This window comes from Salvia miltiorrhiza, chromosome 8 (assembly GCF_028751815.1).
Source record: "Salvia miltiorrhiza cultivar Shanhuang (shh) chromosome 8, IMPLAD_Smil_shh, whole genome shotgun sequence".
In the NCBI taxonomy this organism is placed as follows: Eukaryota; Viridiplantae; Streptophyta; class Magnoliopsida; order Lamiales; family Lamiaceae; genus Salvia; species Salvia miltiorrhiza.
Window position 1 is genome coordinate 29,205,491 of NC_080394.1, and position 15,583 is coordinate 29,221,073.

Below are 15,583 nucleotides of genomic sequence, written 5' to 3' on the forward strand. Positions count from 1 at the left end.
CATTTCTTTTTCAATATTTAACGCAAAAGAAAAATTTATCATTTTTCTCTTATTTTCACTTCAATGATGTATAATATTATCTATTCATATGTAAAATGTGAAAAAAGAAAGAAAATATTTAAAGGCATATTTTTTTATTATTCATCATTTTTCATGAATAAATTTGTCCATTAAAATAATGTATTGAAATATAGTTGAAGCGCTATGCATGTTAAAGATGACATCATCCCTCCAAAAACAGAGAAAAAAACAAGAGCGCAAAAGGCGATATAAGCGCATAGCAAAGACTTGTGTAGACTCAAACCGACAAATATGGTGTCGTCTTCACTCTCCATTTCTGCTCTCAGCTACGCCCCCCCCTCTCTCCAGATTCCTTTTCATCCTCGCCATCATTTCATTCTTATTATGCTTCCCACATTTAGCTCACTCGTCTAGGCCTAGCTGCACAAATCCTCCAATCATCTTCAACTTCGGTGATTCCAACTCCGACACCGGCGGTCTCGTCGCCGGACTCGGTATCCCCATCCGCTTGCCCAATGGCCGTGCTTTTTTTCGCCGATCCACGGGTCGCCTCTCCGACGGACGCCTCCTCATCGATTTTCTCTGTAAGTAATTTCTAAATTCCTTGTCAAATTCTATCGGTCGTCTCGTCGCTCTTGTGCTCGATCTTCATTTCGAGATCGTCTCTTCATATAATTTTTCTCCGACCGATTGTTGAATGCAAATTGGTTTTTGGGTGCGGTAGTGGTTTTTGAGTAAAGTGTGTGTGTTTGAAGCAGGTGGTATCCCACTCAACTGCATGCTGGGTCTACTAATAAATCTAAATTAAACATATATATATATTTGGCATCTGTGTCAGCTGCAAAGCTTGAATTTATTATGGGCGGGCAGATTTATGGTATTTAGATATTGAATGAATCAATAAAATAAGGGGGGGAGGCTACTTTGAAATCGGAATGTGGTTATAGAGATTAATAAATAAATTTTCTTTGATTCCTATCACACGTTTAGTTTGAATTTGATTTGAATGATAAAATATGATTAATAAAATAATTAATTTTAATTAAATATTTATTATGTATGATTCAAGTTATGATAAACAATTTGGTTTGTACTCTGACTATTTAATTAAATAATTTTATTATCTAAAATTGAATTGATCATTTAATCGTTCTTAAATAATCTCAATTTTATCAATATAGTATTATTATCGAGACTTACTCCATCTTATCGAAACTTTAAATACAAAAATTAATGCACTTGTCACTTGTGTCATGGCCAGAAGCAACAATAAATCCTTGTCAACAGCTTGTTCTGTCATGCCTTGTTGTGGGTGACAGATGAGCCAAAACAATCCCTTAATTTAATAAAAAATATTATATATGATTAACTATATATACAATACTAACAATCATATTAACACTATTATCAATATCATACACCCAATGTTAAATTTATTAAAAAAAGGAGTACAAATAAATTGTTACTCCTGGAATCCATTTTTTTAAGTGTCCCCAAAGACCTCAACCATCGAATTACATACCGCATAAATTGGGAATTTTCCCTTCACAATCTTATTAATTATCATGATTAATGCATACAACAATTAATTATAAAATTACAATAAGCATAAAAGATGGGTAAAATGGGAAGAATGTCACAATTTTATTATTAATATCATATATCCAATAGTTAAATGAGATAAACAACATATTTGTATAATTATGTAATGAACTTTAATTTAGACATATTGAAGAGCGCTTCAAAGATTGAAAATAAAAATAAAAATCTGTTAACTTGAAAGTTAAACAGGAGTGCTTGCTTGTTTTGTTTGCCAAAAGATAAAAGGGTTTTATTGGACTGGAAAAAAACATTATGTGCTTACTTGATCCTTAAACCATAGTTGAGGGCATGGACGCACCCGTTCCCTTGATTTTATGACAAAATTCATTTCTTGTGAAAATGCTTACTCCCAAACATTCTTTCAATTTTAAGATACATAACTGAAGAGGATATATATAAATGAAAAGCTCCATGATTCAGTATTCATATGTTTGTTTTTCTACATGGCTCTTTTAGATTGGATGTCTTTTCATGCGCAGTTCGTTAAGTTGTGTTTTAACATTTGATTCTCTAAGCTATTGTTTACTGCTTTTCTGGAAATTACTATACCGTGATATTGGACGATGACTTCTCAAGTCCAAGTATCACCTTCAAAGAGGATAAGGTTTACTGTTTCTCAATAATACTATTAAACTGACATCCATTTCATCATTCAGTTGAAAAATATTTCTACAGCTACCACTGCATTTAGGAACAAAATTCAACTCTGCATGCCATGGAACAGTGGTCGCTGAATATCATGTCATTGATCAGCAAATATCTTCTTAATTTTGCAGGCCAAAGTCTAAATGCAAGTTTTTTAAGCCCATATCTGGATTCTCTAGGTTCCAGCTTTTCAAATGGGGCAAACTTTGCTATTGCAGGGTCCACCACACTACCCAAAAATGTCCCATTTGCATTGAACATTCAGGTCATGCAGTTCAAGCGTTTTAAGGATCGCTCAGTTGACCTTGCTAGCACAGGTAGTTTTGTTACTGATAAAAATTATTAGTGGGGGGATAGCACAATGAGAGGGGTGAAACGAGGTAGCGCAATGGCAGAGAATATAAAATATCTGTAATTTCACAGATTAATAGCTGCTGCCATGCTCCAAGTCTCGGTATGTTGAATACAAAATGTGGTTGAAAGAAATAGCTTGAATCCAATGTCGTACGTATATGCTTCGTGGTATAGCAATGTGATAGAGTTGAAGAAGACTAGAAGAGCATTTAGGAGGCTAGCCATGGGCTAACTGTTGCATTAGTTGGTAACACAGTTTCAGGATATAAGGGGAACCAGCCCCACATGCAAAATAATTTCCACTCCCTTAGCAGCCTATGCTCCCGTCCAGGGACGGAGCCAGGAATTTAGTTCGGGGGGGGCTGAACCTGTACGGGGGTTCGGGGGCGGTAGCCCCCGAGAAAATTTTTTTGGGCATTCAGTATATTTAAGGTATTTTTTTTATTAAAATACGAGCATAATACTAATAATAACGAACAATATTTTCATAGATTATATAGTTTCAATATATCACAAAACGTTTTTTGGAAATTCCGTATATTTAAGACATTTTTTATTAAAAGGCAAGCATAATAATAATAATAACAAACAACATGTCCATAGATTATATATTTTCTATATATTACAAATTAGTTTCAATACATTATAATTTTTTTTAGCATTTCATACATATTAGGCATTTTTTATTAAAAGACAAGTATAATAGTAATAATAACAAACAATATTTCATAGATCATATAGTTTTAAAAAACAAAATTATCCTTAAATTAAGTATATATGAGAGAATATAATAACCAAATACTCTTTTATAAAACAAAATTATTTTATAATAGGTATAAACATATATCTATATATATTTTAAAATTAAAAAAAAAAAAAAAAAAAAAAACTGAAAATTTGGGAGGGGGCTCTAGCCCCCCCTAGCCCCCCCCTGGCTCCGTCCCTGCTCCCGTCTCTTACCTCTGTATAGAAATCTTGCAAGTTATCAATATTTATTTTCATGCCATGGTTCATTTTTGTGGGAATACGAATGGTATAGCAACCATGCTGAAACATGAGGATTTTAAAACAAGAACTAAGTTCGAATATTTAATTTTCTACAAGGAAAATGATAAATGCTGCAACAAAATTGGATGGCCAAAAGAACTCCACTTGCAAGTTACAAATAATTGCTTATTACTTAGTATTTACATTATGAATGATAGTGACTTCTAATAAGCCGGATCACTAAGATTTGTTTTCTAGTAGTTTATAAGTTTTATTTCAGGAAATGTCCACATATCCATAATCCTATGTTGGGGTAGATGAAACCGCATGAGCACACTCCTTATTTATGTTCTTATCAATTTTATTTTATTTTAGAAGAATTTTATTTTTGTTAGGAACTAAGAATATAATACACTACGGAGTAATTGTATTTTCTTGGAACTATAGGGATCAATGGTTTGATAAGTTACGATAAGTTTGGTGATGCTTTATACATGATTGATATTGGACAAAACGACATTGCTCATTCATTTACTGATGGCCTATCCTATGCACAAGTGGTAAAAAAGATTCCTTCAGTATTGGTGGAAATCGAGAATGCTGTTAAGGTAAATTCACAGGACTCGTCTCTTAATTTTTCTCAATAGACAGATACAAAACCTGAAATTGTACCTTGAAGTTCTTCTTGTCTTTCATAAAAAAAACAAATATCCCTTTTTCCTTTACCTAAGACTGTCTTGTCTTGCATGGAACATAAGGATTCCTTCATGCTTGAGATTTGTCTCAGGATGGGTTTGATTAAAATCATATAGAACTTGTTTAGTTAACTTGTTTTTTTTTTTTTTTTTCTTGTTTAGGTTTATACTTTCAACTTGATTATTGTAACCCATGTAAACAAAACATTTTATAGGTTTATATATTAATATCTTTACAGGGATATATAGCACGGGTTAAATTTATATGTCACAAGGGAAACATAAAGTTGATATGTGAAAAAAAGCTTGGGTACACGTTCTAACTGTTCATCTGTCATGCAGGAAATATATGATGAAGGAGGCAGAAAATTTTGGGTTCACAATACTGGTCCTTTGGGCTGTTTACCCCAAAAACTTGCTTTAGCCCAAAATGTCTCAGAAAATCTAGATTCCTTTGGATGTATTTCGAGTTATAATGCAGCTGCAAAGTTGTTCAATGAAGGGCTGCGTCATATGTGCACAGGGTTAAGATCAGAGATGAAGGATGCAAGCATCGTGTATGTTGATGTATTTGCCATCAAGTTTGATCTGATAGCCAACTCGACCAAGTATGGTAAGAATGATCACTCTTGTCTAGCTCTTCATTGCCTGGCTGGAATCTTTATTTGCCAATAATTATGATAGTCCCTTTGGAAATTTAGGTGAGATAGTAAGGGAGGACAACCATAAATGTCATTTGGTTTTAAATGTTGCTACTAGCTAGACATTCCCATGCTGATGCAAAATTCTCATGTGATGTATGATGATGATCCCTGACATACAGGTTTCTCAAATCCAGTGATGGCGTGTTGTGGCGCAGGAGGGCCGCCATACAACTACGAGAAAAGTGTGAGTTGTGGGTTCCCGGGGTATCAAGTATGTGATGAAGGAAGTCGATTTGTGAGCTGGGACGGTGTCCACTATACTGAAGCAGCCAATTCCATTATAGCCTCTAAGATACTCTCCACAGATTATTCAACACCGCCTCTTGCCTTGGACTTCTTTTGTAAGTGATTGTACATACTACATACTCTTATTTGTATGTGGCGTTTACTTTGGAGGATTAGCCTTGATACATAAAAATAGTTATGCGAATCCATTGTTTACTTTGATAGATTGCAAGACCCTTGATTATTTCTATCATTCAAGTTAGTTTTGCTTGATTCTTATCCCATAGAAATGGTGGGATTGGAGATACTCTACTCTCGAGGATAAAAATACTCAATCATGTAAAGTAAACGCCCCCTATATGCATATGCATTGCTATGCCTATATTTTGATCTTCGCATATGCATTGCTATGCCTATATTTTGATCTTCAGTCGCTTAGGCTTTGTTGTTACTACATCTCTGACTCTCATGATTATTGATTTTAATTAAGATGATTAAACGGTCATGCTTCTCTATGTAACTGCGGTTGAAGTTGATGAAGTGTGATGCTCCAAATTAATCAGTTTTTGGCAAGTGAAAATTAGTGCACTTGAATAATATAGAAAGTGACGTGAAGAATGCGTGTAATGATTCGTTGATTATAGTGTTGTTGGGACCCAGTGGAAATGCAGTAGTAGTAGTGTGTGGCGAATAGATAGACATAGGTGCTGGTCGTCTTAGCCCACCCACATCAACACAAACACAACCTTCACTTGGACTTGGAATTTCACATTACCCTTTGATTCATACTCCAATTTCAAGCCTTTCTTCTTTCACAAACTTCTTATAAGTTATGAGATCCACCATTTCTCTACATAAAACTTCTTATAAGTTGAATTTCAAGCCCTCCAATTTCAAGCCTTTTCCATTCCAAGTCATGAAATCCACCATTTCTCTACATAAAAAAAAAAAAAATACTACTACTAATCACCTTCACAGGATTGTGAGAAATAAAATGGTTACAATATTTTTTGACATATGCCGAAGTAATGGAAAAGAAAAAATTTCTTTAATATATCCTCGTTTCCCATAACTCACATAAAAAAAAGTGAGTTCGACAAAAAGAAAAACAACTAAATCATTTATTTGAATCTTGAATTTTTATGATTTTTCAGAGTACATCTCTGTAAATTGGAATTCATTTTCCTTCCCATTCACTCGAATTTTTTTTCGTTTTATCAATCTTGTACGGATCCGTATAATATAATTTATGACAACAAAAAAGTTAATAATATTTGCTCTTGTGTGATGCACGAGAGCAAATTTATATGTATTATATTATATATATATATATATTATAAATATTAAATAATTTATAACATTGAAAAAGTATTAAAAGAAATTATAAATATAAACACATCCTTATAAATAAAACATTTTTAGTAGAATATATGGTAAAAGTATGCACTTTTCACAACATTTATAAAGTTTGTCGTATTTTATATTTGAGAATATGCACTCATATAGTCAAATTGAGCAATAAAACTCAATTTTTGGCCACTTATATAAAAAGTCACAAATTATGGACATTTTTTTTTACAATTTCGATCTAAAATACCCTTGTCCGTGCCCCTTCTCTCCATTGCTCACTACTGACTGCCCCATTGGACAAGGACGACCACTGGCACAATTGACACTAATTGTGTCAAGTGTACCTAATGAATGACACAATTGACACTAATTTCCCCATTTGTACCAATTGCCAGCAATCACGCCATTTCTCTTGGCACAATTGGCACTAATTGCGTCAAGTGTACCTAATGAATGACATAATTGACATTAATTGTACCAACTGTACCAATTGCCAGCGGCCGCGCCTTCTCTCCCTCGCCCGCTCTCGCTCATACCGCATTGCCCAGCTGCTGCGCCTCTCTCCGCGGCCACGCCCTTTCTCTTGGCACAATTGGCACTAATTGTGCCAAATGTACCTAATGAATGACACAATTGCCACTAATTGTATCAATTGTACCATCATAACCCGCGAGCCCAACCCGCCCTCGTAACTCTAACTCGATCCGCCTAATTTAGGGCAAAATAATTCTAATAGCGTAAAAGATGATCAAATTTTGTGCTTTTTTGATGAGTGACCAAATATTGAGTTTCATTATTCAACATGGTTATCTCACAAGTTGACTTTTTATATTTTGTAGATTATTTAGATTATTTTTCATACAAATATTAAAGTATAATAAAAATAAGGGGTAATTGCCTGTAAATTCTTAACGTTTACACGGAATTGGTTTTTGCACCTTTTTTTATTTTTCTACTTTTAAATACCTAACCTTTCGTTTTTGTCTCGAATTTGTCCGATCACCGGTTTTTTCTAACGCCGGCGCCGGAAATGCCACTGTGGCTGCGGGAATAGATGAGATGGCAACCGGAATTGACACCTAAACATAATTTTTACATGTGGCAAAAAAAATTAAAAAAAAGAAGAAAATCTCCAACTCATCATCTTCCCCAACCTTATTCACCTCTTCCCCCTTTCCCCCCACCCGCCGCCGCCATACGCCAGCGCCGGCCACCCCTTCCCCCATTCCTAAACCTATCGGCCCTCTCCCATCCCCAGATCTCGTCGGTCTCCCACTCCCCAGACCGCAACGACCTGTCCCTCCCCCATCCCCAGATCTCGTCTGCCCCTCCCCAGTCCCCAACCCGCCACCGCCCATGCCGCCACCATTGCCGGCACCACCCCACACCGTTCTCACCACATTCGCAAGCACAGACGGCAGCGCACAAAGGGCAACAATTCATGCCCTAGATCCGCAATTCTCCACCAATTCGCGCTGCCCCTTGCTGCGCCACCACCACCATCGCCACCACCAATTCCCCCGCGCTTCGCCGCTTCAATTCGGAGAAATTGGAACTGGTGAGATGTGAAGGGAAAGAGGGAAAGTCAGGTGAGAGGGGGAGGGGGCGGCGAAGGTCGGCGGGATCTGGGGAGGGGGAGGCCGGAAGTCCACCACGAAGTGGAGGCTGGTCTGCTGCTCCGGAGGACGGCGGCGGCGATCGACTTCCTCCACTGCTCCAGGCGGTGGAGCGTTGGTGGTGGTACCGGTGGATGGCGGCGCCGGCGGTGGTGGAGGTGGCAGGGGGCGGCGCCGGGTGGGGGGAGGGAAAGTTAGGGATTGGGGTGGGGAAGGGAGAAAGGACGATTGGGGGGGGGGGTGATTTTCCTTTTCTTTTCTTTTTTATTTTTATTTTTTTTCCACATGTATTTTTTATTTCAATTTTTTTCATATTTCTTTGCCACATGTCACAAATGAGCCAAGTGGAGAATTCCGATTGCTACAGTGTGAATTCCGGTTGCCACAGTGACATTTTCCGGCGCCGGTGTAAGAAAAAACTGGTGATCGGATAAATTTCAGACAAAAACTAAAGGTTAGGTATTTAAAAGAAGAAAAATAAAAAAAGGTGCAAAAACCAATTTCAAGTAAACGTTAGGAATTTACGGGCAATTACCCCTAAAAATAAAACCTGCATTAGTGCAATTTATTTTAGTGTCTAATAATTTATCAAACTGACCACCTTCACTATGTATTTATGTTTTAGTGCATGGGTCTTATTCAAATTATTTAATATTATTAGAAAAAATGTGATCTATAAAAACTTTGTAGATGAACAGTTTCTTTTTATTTGGATGATATTTATATTTTAATTTAATTTGTTGTAGTAAATATTTTGAGAATCTGCTCAAACTATATATTTAATATTAAGCATAATTTTAAAATTGTCATCAACTAAAATTGAAATCAATTTGAAATTAACTTCAAATTAATTTTTGCTTTTTTTATATTTATTATAAATTATAGATTTGTAACAATTAGTCCGAGCGTTAACTCATTTTCTAAGTCTACGACTATTGGTCTATTATATAAGATGCTCTATTCCACACCCTATGAGCATGTTTGTTTGTCAGGAAAGTAATGTGAATTTGGATTGTTATTCCCAGGAAAATGATTCCGTGGAAAATGAATCCTAATAGATTCATTATCCAGTGTTTGGAAATACCAAAACTAATTGTTAAGATTCTGAATTTGTATCATGAAATAAATATAATTAATCAATATATATAAGAATTAGATTGTAATTTAATCTTCATAATAAATTTCTCTAATTAATTTTATAGTAACAACAAAGTACATTATTAAGGTTAATTATATGATTTATAATTCTAAAATTAAATTCAATTTTTTTTTCTTACATAATAATAATAATAATAATAATAGTAATAATAATAATAATAATAATAATAATAATAATAATAATAATAATAATAATAATAATAATAATAATAATAATAATAATAATAATAATAATGTACAACATAAAGTATGATTTATAGTTTTAAAAAATTAAATTAAGATTTTCATGATAAAGTATGATTCATAGTTATAAGAATTAAATTATAATTTGCTTAAAATAAATTATGAACTAATTACATAATAATAATAATAATAATAATAATAATAATAATAATAATAATATGATTCATAATTCTAATAATTAAATTATGATTTTCTTAAAATAATTCATGAATGAATTAATCAATAATAATAATTTGCATTTTATAAAATAATACAAATAATATTGAATATATATATATATATATATATATATATATATATATATATATTTATTTATATATAAAAGTAAGAATCCTGAGAATGAGGAAAAAGAATACCTAAAAAAAGACAGGAATAAGAATCCTGGAAAGTTGCACTACTTTCCTTGTTTTCAGGATTCTGATTACTTTCCCTGTCTGACAAAAATTTAACCAAACATAGGAATTTAATATTTTTGGCATCAGATTACTTTCCCAGGACAGAATCTGTGCCAAACAAACATGCCCTATATCTCATTCCACTTTAATTGGAAAACGTTCAACACGATATGTACACGCACCAAAATACATGCTCTCTAGTTTTAATCTAAAGTCTAAAATTTCATGTTCCTTATTAGATGCTGCTATCCAACTATATTAACTACCTATGTGAGCAATTTTTATGTTGCTCTCATTCCCTACAATTTGAACTCAAGAGCAAAAATCATAATGGAATACAGAAGAGTATGTATGATACTAGATAATCTATACCACTTGCAATATTTGGGATCACATAATATAAATTCATAGTGTAGTGCAAGAATCTTATAATTGGGTCGGCCGCATTAGAATTAAATATAATTTTAGTTAGATTTTAACTTACGTGAGCCTATGAGATCGGACTTCCCACTGTTACTAAAAAAATGTGACGATCGTCGACTCTGTTATTGCAATGACTTCTCCACTAATCCCATGCTATTGTAATTTATTAAATTTTCCAAGAATTTAATTTATTTATCTAAATAATTGGATGGTGAGTATTTAGTAGGTGATAAGATAAATTGATATTGTAAATAGTAATAATAGTGTTATTGAGTCAAAAGGAAGATGCGCCCGTGCAGCATATCCCTTTTCATCACGCAATTTTGTTGCGATGAAATTAAATTAATGATTAGACATTGCATTAGAGTAAGAAGGGAAATAGTAGAATAGTAGGCTCATCCACAGCCGCAGCCGCCCTTTCCACTTCTTTGTCTTTCTCTCTCCTTTTTCCCACTAAAGTCAAATAAACCTTCCCACTCAATACATACATGTACAATCTCTAAAAAATGATGTTTAATTTTGTATTTTTAAAGTTTTGGATTGCGATTATATTTATTTCAAAACTACCTTATCCAATTATACTCTACTGTAAGAGAATAATTATACAAAATTTAAAGTACACGTGACGACAATTTATCCAACATCGATTATGTACAAAAGTATCCCCAGAAATTAATGGAAAATTTTACTCTTCTTACCCTTAATTATTGCATGGAAAACATAAAAATAAATAATTTGTATTAATGTCAAAAACGAAATGGGAAGTTTGGTATCATGAATGTATTGAATAATTCTAAAATATGACATTATTTTAAAATGGGACATTTAATTTACTCGAGCATGGAGGAATTAAACTACTACCATTTTGAAGAATGTCGAGCAATAATATGTTTACGAGATAAATTGAATATTTGCATTATCAATTCAAGAAGAAGGTCACTTTGAAGCGTAAAAGAAGGAAATTGGAGCATCTTATTTGAAGAAATGGATTCTGTTTTATTATATATTATCAAATTTGTGGAAACAAAAAGCATCGATGTTTGAGAAAGAAAAAAAACAAACAAAGTAATGTGATTCCACGTACGCCTAAGATTCCTAACGCTCGAGTTATTTAGTTGGCTCCTAACTGAATTAATTGTGACACCCAAAACGGTTTTTATTCTTTTCTTCTTAATTGGCATATTGTACTTAGTATAATATTAAGATATAGTAGGAGAATGTCACCTACTTTGTACTTTCATAAAAAAATCGAGACGTGATTAGTGTTCGTTAACTCGTATTCAAATATAACTATCATGTTAATTAATGTGTCCATAGTGGATAGAGATACTCATTCCACTACTAAGATATATATCATTTACACATAAAGTTGCTAATAATTTAATTATCACATACCACCAATCAAGTCACTCATAAAATTCAACACAAATTGATAAAACTCACTGATCACTTTCTTGTGAGTAAATTAAATTTCCAGTTTTAAAAAAAAGCTAGATGAAAATGAAGTATTAATATATTTCTTAATTCGTAACGAGAATACGATGTGTTGTCTGATATGCAGATCACCCTAGTATTAAGGCCAATCAAGATTCAACATTAAACGAATATCCCTTCACTAGACAACTAGGCGTGACCCTTTTATATATAGGAAAACGAAAGTGGTGAATATTATTCAACAAACCCAATTTGCATATCGTCTTAAACCCATCCTTACCTAACTACCAAATAAATTACCACATCCATAAGATAGCTTTAATTAAGAATAAGTTATACTCAAGATAGTAGTGTTATAGTCCGCAGCCAAATGGTAGGTCTGAATATTTCAATTAATTGAGAACATTTTAATAGAGAAATTAATTAATGACAATGGTTAAATATATATGGTGATTAAATGAAAATGAATTTGAAACGTAAAATATTCAAATTCATCGTGAGATATTCAGTTAACGAATAAATCAATAAAATCCATAAATAAGCTTTTTGTAAATCCATAAAAAATTTACCACATTAATTCAATACGGCTATTACATTACAGACAACTTATTTATGACTTTTCTTAAATTATTCGTTATTCTAATTTCTCACAAAAAATAAAATTCTTTCTATATCCCAACCCCATTTTATCTATACTTATTATAAAAGAGCATGGTTTTATAAAATTTGATTTGCCTATTAACTTAAGCTCAATTGAGTAATTTAATATATTATATATATAATAAATCTAAAATATATTATGATTTATGTTTTATATTTGCAATAATTACTTTTGAAATTATATGTAACAACAGTCAATGTGTTTATTGTTAGTCGACATGCTTATATCTTATCCAACCAACTGCTGTTAGATTTCAATAGAAACTATATCAATACCACATAACTGATTCAGTGTAATAATAATGTTCCTTATGTCATCATATGCGCACACATGACATATACCATTAATTCAAACAGATTTAGTTTCAAAATTTCAAAATCTTGAGGAACGCAAGCCAAATATATATTTTGTGTCTCTGATTATTAATTATGTGACATTGAACGTAACACTAAATTAGCTAAAATTGCAAACTCCGTTACAAACCAACACAAACATATATTAGTAGTATAATAGTAGTACTAGTATTTAAAAAGCAACACTTTCTATTCTCAAACAAACAAACAAAAAAAAAGCAACACTTTCTATTCTCAAACAAAAAAGAAAAAAAAAAAGCAACACTTTCTTCATTAGCGGTTGCGACATACCATCAGAAATACACCATCGGAAATGCATGCATGGTTCATAATTCTGGTGAAATATACCTATTTGCTAACTTAAGTCTATACGTATACATATATCCTAACACTGATCGAGGCCGTTAGACGGCAAGAGGAGCGGCGGCGCTCCCTCAATCAAGCAGAAGAGCGGCGGAATGTTGAGGTCGTCGCCGCCGTCTCCGTATGCATTCCAGCAGTAAGGGTCGACGATCCTCTGGCCCTGAACGGGAAGCAGCTCGACGTCGGAGACGGTGAGATTGGTGCAGGGCACGGCGTCGCTGCAGGCGAGGTGCATCGCGGGAGATCTGACGTCGTAGGTGCCCTTGATGCCCTTGTAGGAGATGCCGCTGATGTAGACCGCCGCCGTCTGGTTGGCGCAGGACTTGCCCGTGCAGTAGTACTGGTCGATCATGATGGGATTCCTGACGCCCTCCATCACGATGTTGCTGTACGACACCCCCGTCACCGCCCCGTACCCGCCCTGCCACGTCTTGATCCGCACCCCGTTGTCCGACTGCTTGATCACCGAGTCCCGCACCGTTATGTTTTTCACGCACGCCCTCGTGTTCCGAGGCCCCAGGCTGCCGATGCTGCAACTTTAAACAATTAATTAATCGCCAACACATGTAATTAATAATATTTGATGATGATGATGATACCTTATTCCGTGGCCAGGGCCGCAGGTGATGTTCCGTATCTCTACGTTGAAAGTGCCGGCGCCGATGGAGACGCAGTCGTCGCCGCTGGCGATGACGGAGTTGTATATGTAGACGTTGTTACTGTTCTCTACGTGAATTCCGTCGGTGTTTGGACTCAAAGCGGGTGATTTTATGTATAGGGATTCGATATGGACGTTGTGGCAGCTGTCGAAGCGGAAGTGAAACTGTGGGCTGTTCTTCATCTTCATTCCTTTCACTACCAAATTTGAGCTCCAGAAAAACCTTACTGCCTAGTAATTTATTAATTAATTAAGTCAGTCCAGTCCAGTTCACTCACTGTTTTATTTTATTATTTAATACCAACTAATTAATTGTGTTTAAATTAATTAGTTAATTACCACTGGGCTGTCGCAGGGGCCAGGTAGAGTTGTTCCTTTTGGGCCCTGAATTTGCATTAACATAAACAGTAGTAAGTTTTTTGTTTTAAAAAAATGAATTGATGTTGATGAAAGTGGAGGAGTTAGTTAGTTAGTTAGTTACTCTGTGAGGTTTGCAGGGAAGCTCCCACCATTTCTGACCTCTTCCATCTATGGTTCCGCCGCCTTGAATTGACATTCCGTCGATCCTGTAAAACACTAGCCACTGTCGCTTGCTGTTGTTTTTCGGCCACGAATGGGGACCATCCGGCGCCATTATATTTCCTTCAATCTAACAAACAATTCATCCAGTTTTCCATTAGTCACAATAAATTAATTTTGTATGAAAAAAAAAAAAAAAGTTAATTACCCGAAAAATGAGTTCACTTTTACAAGGGCCAGAGAAGATGGTGGACTGAATCATGAAAGTATAATGCATGGGAACGAAGATAACGGCGGGATCATTGGCTTGGCAAGCGGCGTCCCAAGCCATTTTAAATGGCTGGGTGTCGTCGGCGACGCCGTTGCCGACGGCTCCATACGAGAGCACGCTGAAGAGCGGAGAAGGAGACATGACGCCGATGAGCGGAGGCGGAAGCTGAGGGGCGGGCGAAGGTGATGCGGAGATTTGAGATACAAGGATGCGGTGCTGAGCTGAGAGAGTGAAGGAGTGTAGTGTGATAGCCAAAAACAGGGGAAAATGCAACATCTCTGTAAATTTGTTTGTCGATATGTTGTCGTAGGTGAGAGTTTAAATAGGAGAGGATGGTGTTAAGCAAGTTGAGGGATGTATGCAAGTGCAGAGGGGCGCATGCAATAGCTATGGGTATTGGAAGGGAAGAGAAGGATATATCTTAGCCTAGGGTTTGAGAGTTGAGAGCATGCGACCACTCAAGAATACAAATGGGTGCACGAATGTCACCAAGTTGATGAGCACACCAAATTCATACTTGGCTTATATACTGGGAACTCGAAGTGGAAGCTCTGCTTATTTTTTATTTTTATTTTTTTTTAAATTGAGGTCGGTAGTATTATACTACACCATTCAAAGCCGTCCAATTCCATTTGGGCAATGTTAATGGATTTTCTGGTGAGTAGAGCACCCAGCCACCAAATTATAAAGGTGTCAGAATCTGATATTTTCATATAACAGTTATATGGAGTTAAACTAATAATTTCGAATGTCATGCATTACTGTGATTATATTGTCATGTACAGTATCAGCTAATACTGCGGGCTCAACTTTACTTGTCAAACTAAATTAATGTCCAAATTGTACCTTAAATGAGCTTGTTTAAGCATTTATATAGTAAAATTCCTTAATATCTGTATTTTAGTG

General features: G+C 34.9%; 2 protein-coding genes across 3 annotated transcripts; one reads left to right on the forward strand and one right to left on the reverse strand.

Annotated features, from left to right (window-relative positions):
- The first annotated feature begins 186 nt into the window (after nucleotides 1-186).
- On the forward strand, nucleotides 187-5,506 carry LOC130997519 (GDSL esterase/lipase At1g09390-like). Its single transcript, XM_057922856.1, has 5 exons — nucleotides 187-605; nucleotides 2,400-2,585; nucleotides 4,057-4,217; nucleotides 4,647-4,917; nucleotides 5,128-5,506. Exons 1-5 carry the CDS (start codon nucleotides 209-211, stop codon nucleotides 5,355-5,357), a joined length of 1,245 nt encoding a protein of 414 aa, XP_057778839.1. The 5' UTR covers nucleotides 187-208; the 3' UTR covers nucleotides 5,358-5,506.
- A 7,509-nt stretch (nucleotides 5,507-13,015) lies between these two features.
- On the reverse strand, nucleotides 13,016-15,175 carry LOC130997520 (polygalacturonase At1g48100-like). Of its 2 annotated transcripts, none has more exons than XM_057922858.1 (5): nucleotides 14,615-15,175; nucleotides 14,369-14,536; nucleotides 14,227-14,271; nucleotides 13,829-14,118; nucleotides 13,016-13,759 (listed from the first exon to the last, which is right to left on the reverse strand). In XM_057922858.1, exons 1-5 carry the CDS (start codon nucleotides 14,951-14,953, stop codon nucleotides 13,252-13,254), a joined length of 1,350 nt encoding a protein of 449 aa, XP_057778841.1. In that variant the 5' UTR covers nucleotides 14,954-15,175; the 3' UTR covers nucleotides 13,016-13,251. The 2 variants fall into 2 exon arrangements, with proteins under 2 accessions (XP_057778841.1, XP_057778840.1); XM_057922857.1 differs by having other exon boundaries at nucleotides 13,016-13,765.
- Between the last annotated feature and the right edge of the window lie 408 nt (nucleotides 15,176-15,583).

Bases quoted from the DNA above. Each gene is read 5' to 3' on its own strand.
- LOC130997519 (XM_057922856.1), top strand. From the start codon at position 209: ATGTTAAAGATGACATCATCCCTCCAAAAACAGAGAAAAAAACAAGAG. The intron at 606-2,399 runs GTAAGTAATTTC...TTAATTTTGCAG, and splicing joins CCTCCTCATCGATTTTCTCT to GCCAAAGTCTAAATGCAAGT. The intron at 2,586-4,056 runs GTAGTTTTGTTA...TTGGAACTATAG, and splicing joins AGTTGACCTTGCTAGCACAG to GGATCAATGGTTTGATAAGT.
- LOC130997520 (XM_057922857.1), bottom strand. From the start codon at position 14,953: ATGTTGCATTTTCCCCTGTTTTTGGCTATCACACTACACTCCTTCACT. The intron at 14,537-14,614 runs GTAATTAACTTT...ATTGTTTGTTAG, and splicing joins AAAGTGAACTCATTTTTCGG to ATTGAAGGAAATATAATGGC. The intron at 14,272-14,368 runs GTAACTAACTAA...ATGCAAATTCAG, and splicing joins TTCCCTGCAAACCTCACAGA to GGCCCAAAAGGAACAACTCT.